We start from the raw sequence: 12,918 nt of genomic DNA, 5'->3' as shown, positions 1-12,918 counted from the left end.
CAAATCATAGAATTGACCCAAATAGACATTATAAAGGGCTGCTATTTAGAAATGAGATTTTTACCTATCTATACCATATATTAAATTTTATTACCAAAAATGTTCATAATTTATTATTTACCCATGTAGTCCACACTTTTACTACAAATTATATACCAATCCAAAAATAGGTAGATTTTGCCATTAAAAAAGCCCTAAAATGAAGGCACCAAATCTGATGTGATTCTGTCAAGGATTTTATTCGAATTTTGAAACTGAAGGAGATCTCTCTTCCTGATGAAGGCACCAGTTGCGTAATTCTCTGCTTCCTCAACAGAAAGAGATCTCTGTTGATATCAGCTACAACAAAAAACGCAATCAAATTGTACAATTACTGAAGAGAGACTATATCTGTTCTTCGTCTCAAATTGTACAAAATTGCTCTTCGTCGATATCAGTACTCAAATTGTAGAAACTATATCTGTTCTTCGTCTTTTTTCCTATCAACTACACGAAATCATGTCAAAAATCCCAATAATGCTGAAATCGAATGGTAATTGGGATAACTATGGCAGATTTAGAGATTTTGAAGTTGATGCCATTGTGGTAGATGATAATGCAAACTACGGAATTCTCAGTTCTACAATTGCAGAACAATTATCGATTGATACATCGGATAAAATTATAGAAATCAAATACATTGTGAACGAGAATTGTCCTCCAATGGAGATTAGGAATGATATGGGGGTTCGTGCTTACATGGAAACCAAAAAGGAGAATAAAAACTTAGGTTCGTATCCTTTATGTATAAGCGTAAGAGATTTCAATATGGAATTGGCAATCAACAATGAAAGCACCAGTGCAGGTATGTTTGATTCGACATTGCAGAGAGTTATGGTGTTACTATGTTATCTACAATATTACTACAATTACCTACAATTAAACTACAAAGCTCACATAGTACTGAAAAGGATAAAGCAATGTTGCTTTCAAAATTATCTACATAGAAACTACATTTATGAATTTATTGTTTGCAGGTTCGTCTGGATCCCTAAACTTACTTGAATTTCCATCCTCACCAGCTATAGAGGAATATCAAAGTGAAATAATAACTGAATCTACGCAAACATATATTGAAGAAGGACAAGTTTATCAGGACAAGCAAACAGTAGCTGCTGCAATGAAGAATTATTCAGTGATGCACAAGTTCCAGTTCAGAGTAAAAAGATCTAGTCATAGAAGGTATGTAGTTATTTGTGGATAATATATCAGCAAAATCAGTGTATGATTGAAGATAGGTGGGTTTTATAAATTGTAGTTAAATTGTAGTCAGTTTGTAGTTAATTGTAGTTTTTTCATAAATTTGTGTAAATATTGTATTTCTTTTGTAGCTACTGGCTTATATGTGTTGCTGAAAGCTGTAAATGGCATTTCAAGGCAACGTCAATTAATGATTCGGCAATGTTCAAGATAAGAAGTTTCAGCCGTCAACACACATGCTGCCTAATGGACGAAACATTCATACAGCGCAAACGTACTGCAGCAGTACTTGGTAGCATGGTCGTTCCAAAGTATTGTGATCCTAAGACTGTTTACACACCAAAGGACATACAAACTGACATGTTATCCGAACATGGACTGAACCTAAGCTACATGCAAGCATGGAGAGCAAAGGAAAAAGCTTTACAGTTTTTGAGAGGGAATCCGTGTGACTCCTACAACAAATTACCCAAATATTTTTATATTCTTGAGAAGAATTATCCTGGTTCTGTTGTTAAATTGAAGAAGGCAGCAGATGATTGCTTCTTATACGCATTTGTTGCTCTTTGTACATCAATAAATGGTTGGCAACATTGTAGGCCGGTAGTAGTGGTTGATGGGACATTCTTAAAGTCAGCCTACAGGGGGATTATGCTGACAGCAAGCACCATGGATGCAGCAGGTAAATAATGGAATAATTTTGTACTTATTTTGTAGACAGTCTTTAAAATGCAGTTAAATTGTAGTTATTTTGTAGTTATATAAAAGAATGTAGTTAACATGTCTATATTTCTCAATATATATTGTAGTTGTTATTTAATCATATTTTATGTCTTAAAAATGTAGGTACTATTTTTCCCTTGGCATATGCTGTGGTTGATTCTGAAAACGACGCGTCTTGGAAGTGGTTCTTTGAGCAATTCAAGGAGGCATATGGTGAAAGACCTTCAATGTGTGTTGTTTCAGATAGGCATGAGAGTATACTGAAGGCAACATCAGTTGTCTATCCGGGATTGGCACACTACTCTTGCATGTGGCATATATGGACAAATATAAGGTCAAAATTCAAGAAGGGACATCTACAATTACATGAATTGTACTTTGCTACAGCACGGTCATACACTATGGATGAATTTAATGAAAGGATGTTGAAGATTGAAGAGGTAGACCTGCGTGTAAAGTCTTACCTATATGATATTGGCTATCATAGATGGTCAAGAGTACATGCAACGGTGAATAGAACTTTTACTATGACGTCAAACATTGCCGAGTCGTTGAATGCTGTAACAAAAGATGCAAGAGAGCTTCCAATATTTGATCTATTTGAGTATATGAGGACTCTTCTTGAACGTTGGACAAAAGAAAAGTTGTCGAAGGCAAAGGGTACTTTCACATACCTTGGTCACAAATACAACAAAGAATTGGAAGACAACAGTACATTATCTCAGAAACTAAGGGTAAGATATTTTTTTTGGTGCAGTAGAATCAAAAAAGTACTAGCTGCAGTTTTTCCAGATTGTAGTTAAACTGTAGTCAAATTGTCGGTAATAATAGTTTGTAGATGAGCTGTAATATATTTGTTGTTGATTTGTAGGTAAATTGTTGATAATCCATTTTAATGATTGATGTATTATTATTTCTGTTTGGTCTTCAATTGTAGGTGAGGGCTTCAACAGATCATATACATACTGTGTTAGATGGTGTGAAGCGGTACATTGTGTGTCTAGAAAACAAGAAATGTAGCTGTGGACAATTCCAACTTGATGAACTTCCATGTGCGCATGCTTTGGCAGCATTAAGGCATAGGAATGAAACATACGAAAACTATTGCTCTCCGTATTACACAAGGAAGAGCCTTCTGCTTACCTATGAAATGCCAGTAAATCCTCTTCCTGATGAAGGCAAATGGGATGTGCCACAACATATTTTGGATGAGGTAGTAAAGCCACCGGCGCGAGATAAAAGGCAGCCAGGGAGACCTCACAAGGAAAGATATAAAACATTTGATGAAATAAATTCAAAGAAATACAAGGTGTCATGTGGCAATTGTGGAGGTGAAGGGCATAACAAAAGAACTTGCAAGAATGTGCCGAAAAAGAAATGAATATCATGTAGTTAGAATAGTTATTCAAAATAAATGTTAGTGAGCTCAAATTATCGGATTTTCTTGTCTAATTGTTTAAGTTTTTGAAGATGAATAAGAAGTATAAACATCAATTTGTGTATCTGCACTATTTATGTTTTTATGTATTCTGTCAAGCATCTAAAGTTGTCTTTTTTTTATAGAATAGTTAAACTTTAATATTTACTGTATACAAAAAAACTGATATTAATAAAGAATGCATTCAACGTAAATTGTATCCAGATTGTAGTGAATATGTAGTTTAACTGTGTTAGAACTGTAGTCCTGTTATTCATATGTAGAGGAGTTGTAGTTAAAATGTAGTTTGACGTAGTTTAAATGTAGATAAATTGAATTTTTTTGATAAACCTTGTTGATAAAAGATGGCTAAATTATTTATATGATTCCTGTATTTATTTTATCTTTGTTGTGTAACAAATGACAGTTATATACAGATATTACTTGGCACTTGAAGGTATTTATAAAAATAACTTGAAGATTAAAGTCAAATTGTAAGACAAAGTTGTTGCTGTAAAAATGTAATCAGAGTACTCGAGTATAATGTAATCAACAAAAAGTGTTGTAGAAAACCAAAACGACATATTTCCTACATTGTTTTCCAATTCAACTACCAAATTTCACAGACCAAACTAGGAACACAATAGTCTATTTCTTCTTTCGTTGCACTCTAGTCCTCTCGTTTTTTGCCGGAGCACCCTTCCTCCTTGCTAGCCTGCCAGTAACCTCACTCTCACTGATTGACCCATCTTCTTGCTTCTTTGTTGCATAGTCCCACAGTAGAGCTCCATAGCGTCTATGGTGTTGGTCAATATCAGAAAGATCTTCCTTTGGGATTGCCAAATCTCCAAGGCTAACATACTCCGCAAATGCATCCACAAATACACCACAATCGTTGCATAAGATGAGAATTTTTCATTATATATTAAATGATTAAAATAAAAAAATTAAACATATAGAAAGGGAGATTATTTTTTTACATTGAGCCTTCCTTTTGTTGTGGAATCTCAGCAACCATCCATTGTATGTCGAGAGGGTCCGTAACTGGTTTTTTGATGTATGCCTTTGCGCTCTTGAAGTTAATGTCTTTACGTTTACCATACAAACCAGTGCATGACAAATACAGAGGGATAATGATTGAAAACTTGTCAACCAATGTCTCAACTGTTTTATGACGGTTTGCTCTCACCATGGAATCATAAACATAAAGTTGTCTGTCCTTTATGTCAAAAACTAGCAACAACCAATGGAAGTTCTCTACAAGGTTCACAGGTATGAGCACATAGTCAACAAGATCCCAGGCAACATTAGCAAGAATTCTGTACCCAAGAATATATTCTCCAACATCATCCTCGGGTTTAACAACCGAATACCTTTGTTCCGGTGGAGAACTTATGAACTTGTCATAGATTCTTTCAATCTTTGTCTTGAACAAGCAATCCGTGGTTGTGAACCTAGTATTATTGTTGGGGCCATATTTGCCTCTTTTTCGCAGATAATACATAATAACATCAATGTGCTGCCAAAATAGAATAAACATATACAATAAGGTACGGTGTAACCACACTTGTCTACAAGACAGCTACAGATTAACTACAATTTGAATTTATTAAAAACTCTAACAGATTGCTGCAAATTAGCTACACTATAACTACAGAAATATAACAGTTAGTCCAAGTACCTCACAAAATGTAATTTAATTGTAGTTTGTATGAACCATAGTGAACAAGTACTATATGTACAATTGACCCATCAGACTACAAAACAACTACACATTAACTATATTTATGCACTGTCTACATTTATTCACTATACAGAGGAACAAATGAAACATACCACCTAACTTAAGGTCCCAATAATCAGCAAGTTCAACCTACAGTTAATATTAATAGGCACAATCACAAGCTCTACAATATTACTACAAGGTAACTACAGTTGTGGTACACAGAGATTCCAAGTCAGTCAAAAGTACCAAAATTCCAGTTTGTACATACAATCATCATCACATATGATACATAAGGTCCATAAAAAGCAAAATTTCACAGCTGAGACATAAATATAGTAACATATATATGTTGTCTACAATATTACTACAATTACACATCATAGCTGAAAAATAAACTACAATTACACTACACAGCTGAAGACAAAACAGATATTGTGAATGATTATGTTCTTTATACTTACTGTGTTATTGATGACTTGTCCGGGGTGAGCAAGGTCATAAAACCAGTCCTTCTTATCAATCTTTTCACAACCAAAATCCAACCAAGGCTTGATTTGGTTATCCTTCTTGGAAAAGTAATATTTCCTCCTGTAATAACAAAAAAAGATGATCAAATACAAAAAATTGACAAAATGAATTACAATTTTAAAGTATAAAAATGGTGAACAGACAGTGTAAAATGAAGCATTCATACCTCCTAGATACTTTATCACTACGAATGTATAACCAGTTGGTGAACCTTTCTGTCAATTCAGGATCTACATTTTCACCTATGACACTTGTGAAGGGGTGTTTGAGGTAAAAAAAATTTAGGTCCAACAGATGTGTTGCCTCCAGAACTATACAAAGATGTGAAAGGTGATCGTGCATGTTTTCCCGGTTGCCTGGTTCTACCGGGATGAACAGGGGTTGATTCATCTCGTATGGGCTCGCCATACATGACCAACTGTGATAAGTTTTCTGGCAGCTCAAAGTCATCCAATGTCAAACCTTTGTTTTCAATGCCTTCAGGAACAACTTTTTTATCAATGCCTTCAAGGAACAACTTCAGTCACAGTCACACCGTGAATTGGCGACTGTGGAACTTCACCTTCTGTAGATAAGTGTAGATCTATGTAGATATGAACAGTATTATGGAGTTATAGAGAATATAGAGAATATATTACCTGCTTGTTGTGCCTCAGCCACTTCATCAATTACTGGTTCTTCCTCAATATTTCCTTGTAGATGTTCTGCTGAAACATCAGCTTGAATGAATAATTGGGAATGAGAATTGTAGATATATGTAGGAATATGTAGTTAAGGTGTAAATTATTAAAATTTTGCATAAAAACCTTATTGTAATGAAGGAATGGTTCTGTACCTGCTTTATATGCCTCAGCTGCTTCTTGGAAGTCAGGATATAAGTCAACATGTGGTTGAAAATGTTCTGGAGAAATTGTAGCTGCAACACATAGTAAAAAAATGATTAGTATAATTAAATAATGCTGTCTTGAAATTTGTAGATATGTATGTAGGAATTTTGTAGATACCTGTATTGCTTGTGCTTCCATGCAGTTGATCACCAGCATTGAACTGGAATTGCTGGTTGTTCTCTCCTTGATGTTGGTAATTATTTTTTGTTGAACTACCAGCAAACTACAATTTTGGGGAATATTTGAGACTACTTTATTCATATGTCTTAATTAGTCTTAGTACAAAATTATATGTAAATTCTTACCTTTGACTCGTCCAAATCAAACCTCTTGTTTATCACATTCATAACACCCTTCAAAGATTGATCTATGAACTCTCGAAGGCGTGAGAGTTCCTCAAAAACAGCCTTCCTATAGGCATCTAACTTTCCATCAACCTAAAAATTAAATATATAATTAGTTGGTAATCTTATTCTAACTGCTACAGTTACACTACAATTCAACAAACTATAATTGTTATAGATTTATACCACAAATTAACTACAATGTATAACATACTATAATTGTTATGTAATGAAGTCAAAATGTAGCAAATTATGTCAATATATTGTAGTTATTCATAATACCTGCACAATCCCCTTTTCCAACTTCATGAGCTTGCTACTGACAGATTCAATGTCCTCTTGACAATCTGTATATTTGGGTTCAAATGATGGAGAAGCAGCAGTTGGAACATGTGATGGTTGAGCACCATGTTCATCTTCATATTGAATCTTGTCTGGCAGATTAAGCACTCCAAGCTCTTCTCCAGATTCAATCATGTTTGTGAACTGAATGATGAAAATAACAGTTAATTCAAGTGACAAAAAAAATGTAGATTCAATGTAGTTATTATGAATGTAATTGTAGCATCATACAAAAGTGGAAAAAAATACCTTGATCCACTCAGGCTTGATCATCTTCTCTTCAATTGCAGTTAACCAAATCTGCCCCTTTGTAGCTGACCATCTTAAAATGCGAGGTATAGATTCAGAACATCTCGTAGCAAGCTCGGTGCTGACGGACGAGCAACACTCATATAGCCACACTTGCAAGGCTAATGAGCATCCCCGTATCAGATAAGAATGTACATGGGGATTAAGACGATGTCGGACAGATTCAATAACCTGCTTGAAGGATTTGATACCCCATGGGTATGACTCAAAATTACCAGACTCTATTAGAAAGAACATAAACTTGTCTATGAAAGTCACATGGTCTTTATCAGAAGGACAAACAAAAAATTCCAACATATAAAGAATGCACAACTTCACCGCATCCACATCGTTTGCCCATGCTTTATTAGTCACTACATTTTTCAAATGTCATTTCTCAACCCTTTCTTTGTTCGGAAAATATGTATTCATTAAAGGGCTAACATAGGTGGAAGTGTAACCATAGTCTGAAAACTTATTCACACAATTAAGACCAGTTATCAACCCAAATTCTCTCAAGGAAAAATTCAATTTTTCACCCTTAAATAGTACTGAAAAATATGAGTCAGTAGACTTTGTCAATTCATACTTCATCAGAAGATGAAGTGATTGGTTTTGCATACAGATTGTGGGGAGACCTAATAAGTAACCAAAACAAGTTTTTCTGAAAACCCTTAAAAGCATTCGGAGAGAGTAAAGCTTGTATCTGGCTAGGTATGCTAGGATCACACAAACTGTGGAATCTAAGCACACCATAATCAACATTTTGTTGTGCAAAGTAAGGTCCATTCTGTAGAAAATATAAAATTAATGAACATTAGTAGTTTGCATAAAAAGGAAGCAGTAATCTACATATAACTACATGACAAATACAAAATATAACTAGAAGAAGAATAGCCTACCCACACCTATAACTACAAAACAATAACAGAAGAACAATGCACGTGTAAACATTATCTACAGGATGTAACAGTTACTTCAAGTATCTCACATAAATGTAGATTAACTGTAGTTAGAATGAAGTTAAATATATGAGTTATACAGACTACAATAAAAAATAACATATCTACAATTTAACTATCAGACTACACATCAACTACAAACTAACTACATTTATACACTGTCTAAGAGTCACATTTCCAATTAAACTACAAAATTGAGACAAAGAATCTACAAAGCAGTTACTTCAAGTATCTCACATAAATGTAGATTAACTGTAGTTAGAATGAAGTTAAATATATGAGCTATACAGGCTACAATAAAAAATATCATATCTACAATTTAACCATCAGACTACACATCAACTACAAACTAACTACATTTATACACTGTCTAAGAGTCACAGTTCCAATTAAACTACAAAATTGAGACAAAGAATCTACAAAATTAGGACAACACCACATTTTACCAAAATACACTTGAACAATCAAAGAAGAACAATGCACGTGTAAACATTATCTACAGAATGTAACAGTTACTTCAAGTAACTCACAAAATGTAGATTAATTGTATTTAGAATGAAGTTAAATGTAGCAGCAATACAGGTTGCAATGAAAAATACCATCTCTACAATTTAACGATCAGACTACAAATCAACTACAAACTAACTACAGTTATACACTGTCTAATAATCACAGTTCCATTAAACCTACAAAATTGCGAAAAATAATCTACAAAATTAGGACAATACCACATTTGGCCAAAACACACTTGAACACTAAATTAACACTTGAACAACAGATTTTTACAACCAAAATCAAACTACAAAACAGTGAGGAAACATAAATAGTGTTTACCTTTATTGAAATTTTTTCCTTAACCAATTTTGGTACTTTTTTTGAGGGTTTCTTCTTCTTTGGTTTCGATGAAGAAGGAGAGACCTTGTGTTTTTTCACAGATGGAACTTTGGGAGAATCATCTACAAAATCGTCATCTACACTCAACTCTTTCCCCTTGCGTTTTAGTTGATTCTCGACTAGTTTATCAACTCCACCAACATCAACATCGTGCAAATGCTTGCTTCTCATTTCCGCACGAATTTGTCTAGGAGATGAAATATCAGTAGTTTGTTCACTTGCATGCGTCGATTGTGGGTTTTTTGGTGGTGATTTTGGTGTTAAAACACCCAAATCAAAGGTTGGAATATCAGTTAATATAGCTTTTGATGATTTTTTTTGGGGAGTGTTGGTTTTTTTCATTATTTAGGAGTTGAAGACAAAGATGGAAGTGAATTCAAATCGTGGGGGATACTATCAACTGAAGGTAATTAAATGGAGAAGAAAGTGATGGTAATTGTGGGTGAGAAGAGATTGTACGAGAATGGAGGAAAAACTGAAGGTAAATCGTGGGGGTGGGGGGAATTAACTGAAGGTAAATCGTAGGGGGTGTGGGGGTGGGAAGAGAGAGAGGCGGGTAAACCAAATAATGTGAAAATACAGTCCTAAAATCACGCCTAAAATAAATGAAGGAATAATTATACCCTTAATTTGAATTATGGTATAGAAATGGTAATTTAGTATGCTTAAATGTAATAAACACAAACCTTAAACATTGAGGGTAATAAGGTTTGATATATGGTATAGATAGGTAAAAATCCCTTTAGAAATTAGCTAGTGTATCATAAATTTTAATTTTTAAGTTCAATTTTTCAGGACAAAATGTCCTGAATTATCCTGAAATTAAGATTTTTTAGTTTAAAATTTCAGGACAAATAAGTAGCATCCCTAAAAATGGCTATATGTGCACTTGCCCCATTCAAATCTGGGGGATTTGCATTTATACTCGCTTTTTGGGTCACGTTTTAACTTGTGCCCGATTTGCAACAAAAAAAAAATTACAAGCGAACCTACTTTTTCGCGTAACTTCAGTATACGGGGCTGAAGTAGTAAAGGCAATCACACAAAACTTCAGCATTCTAGTAGATGGGTCTGAAGTAGCAAAGGCAATACGCTGAAGTTTTTTTGTCTTGGATAAGATGCTGAAATTATTTAGTTCATTTGTAAAAATTTCAGCACCAAAATAGTTGAAGTTTTTTTTGTCCTGGATTCATTAGTTTTGTCATAAAGCTTTTTCAAAAACTTCAGCAGAAGATGATGAAGTTATTTAGTTCATTTCGTAAAAACTTCAGCACTAAATAAGCTGAATTTTTTTTTGTCCTGGATAAGCTTTTTCAAAAACTTCAACAGAAGATGCTGAAGTTATTTAGTTCATTTGTAAAAACTTCAGCATTATATAAGCTGAAGTCTTTTTGTCCTGGATTCATTAGTTTTGTCATAAATTAAGCTTTTTCAAAAACTTCAGCAGAAAATGCTGAAGTTATTTGGTTCATTTGTAAAAACTTCTGCACTATATAAGCTGAAGTTTTTTGAAAAAACTTTCTAATATACTAGATAAATAATCACTTTATTCTTTCATAGTGTATTACTACTATAAAATAATCAGATTGCTAACAATATCTAAATTATAAATTTTGGAAACAATAAACGTGAAAAGAACAGAATTACATGAAAATATTCACAAATTATTCTCTACTAACTTGCGTAATTATTTATAATTTGTTTTTAAATAGTCTGATAAACATATTTATGACAATCATCCCATGAACTGAAGTTTCATAGCAGCACCAACAGCAATAGAAGAAGAAGAAGAAGAAGAAGAAGAAGAAGAAGAAGAAGAAGAAGAAGAAGAAAAAGAAGAAGAAGAAGAAGAAGAAGAGGGATGAGGAGAAACATGGCTGAAGTTATTTTAAAAAGTAGATGTAAGTTAAAACTTTTTAAAAAAATAGGTATAGGTTAAATGGGGGCGACCAAATAAAACGCCCCGCGTAATTTTTCACCTTTAACCTAAAAGACGGGCCGATTTGGACTGGTTTACATTCGAGGCCAAAGTGGGACGATATGAATTGTTTTTTCTTCAATATTAATGCTTTTTACTTTAAAAATGACAAATTAGAATAAATTAGTTCAACTGTTTGATAGAGTAATGTGAAAGAAATTTCAAATGAAGAATCTTTAGAGTTAAAATAAGAAAGAATTATAAGAAAATACACTTAACTTCATACCATAATAAAAAATGGTATATGTTTTTAAGCTTAACCTGACCTAGCTCATATTGTATATATTTTGACATTAACAAATTCAAATTCTGTGTTCTTACAACCATTACTTCTAAAAGTTATGGAGTTATATTTGTATTCTCACAACCATTGTTGTCACTCTCTCTTCTTCTCACATCTTCTACATATGCTTTAAGGGACCGTCTGCCATTACTGCTTCTCACCCTGTGTTATCTGTTTGCAATGTAAGAAAATTGAAGAGTAGAAGTCCACCATTGAAGGCCATTTAAAGATTTGCTTTCGAAAATAAGATTTTTTAAAGTTTGTTAGTTGTTTGGATTGAATGTTGTTCCAATTGATTGAAAATATCAAAAGGAGTTCAAAATTTAAATTTTGAAGTGATTTGAAGTAGATTTGAGCAAGATTTGAGTTAAATTTCAGAAAAGACGCAAGAAAGAAGACGAAGTCAGTTTTTTGTATAATCTTGTATAATAGTGTATATGAGTGTATAAAAATATCTTATACACTATTATACACTTTTATACACATTTATACAAGCTTATATAGACGAACTTCTTCCACGATTTTCAGTTACAATTCTTATTCAAAACCAGTCCAAATCTCCATTAAATGACTTTAAATTTTATATACAACCTGCTTATACTATTTCTAACAAGTCTAAATAAAACCCACTCCAAATTTCTCAAAAAATCAAATTCGGAATTTAAACCAACATATTTAAACTTGTTAAAAATCTAACTTTCACTACCCAAATGGATTTGGTTTTTGAACTTATATTTGAGTCACAGTTACTGATTCGAAAACTAACTTAAAAGCTTGAGCAATCTTTTTTAAAAATTAAATAGTAATTTCTAGAGTCTATTGGAGTTAGTTGTTGAATCTTAGCCTATTATTTTTGGTTTAGTTGGTTGTAAATTAAAATATGAGCCATAAAATTAAAAAGTAAGGAGCCCAATTGTTCTTACGTGAAATTTTCCCTTAAAATAATATTCATCACGAAGTTTTGAAGTGTTTGACGATTTTATGACGAAATTCATCAATTTGTGACAAATGTATGATAGTCTATTCTTCCGTCACAAAATTCTTGCTACGCTCGACTAGTTGTTAAAAACAACCATGCAGATAATGTAGGAGATTACAGGCCAATCGCTTGCTGTAATACTATATACAAGATCATCTCGAAGGTGCTATGTAACAGGCTAAAAGGTGTGCTACCAACTATAATATCGAAAAATCATATTGCTTTTGTGGAAGGCAGAAGCATATTGCAAAACATTCTGATATGTCATGACCTAGTAAAGTTGTATAATAGGAAGAAATCAACAAGAAGCTGCCTGATAAAGATAGAT

At 33.2% G+C, this 12,918-nt stretch overlaps 1 protein-coding gene across 1 annotated transcript; it reads left to right on the top strand.

Moving 5' to 3' along the window:
* The first annotated feature begins 498 nt into the window (after positions 1 to 498).
* On the top strand, positions 499 to 3,343 carry LOC138880768 (uncharacterized). The gene is made up of 5 exons (XM_070160945.1): positions 499 to 844; positions 1,017 to 1,221; positions 1,371 to 1,921; positions 2,086 to 2,696; positions 2,900 to 3,343. The coding sequence occupies exons 1-5, from the start codon at positions 499 to 501 to the stop codon at positions 3,341 to 3,343; spliced, it is 2,157 nt and encodes a 718-aa protein (XP_070017046.1).
* Positions 3,344 to 12,918: the final 9,575 nt, after the last annotated feature.

The sequence above is a fragment of the Nicotiana sylvestris genome, chromosome 11 (genome assembly GCF_000393655.2).
Source record: "Nicotiana sylvestris chromosome 11, ASM39365v2, whole genome shotgun sequence".
Classification (NCBI taxonomy): Eukaryota; Viridiplantae; Streptophyta; class Magnoliopsida; order Solanales; family Solanaceae; genus Nicotiana; species Nicotiana sylvestris.
Note: the sequence above shows the minus strand (reverse complement) of the source record. Positions and strands in the feature narration are given on the sequence as shown.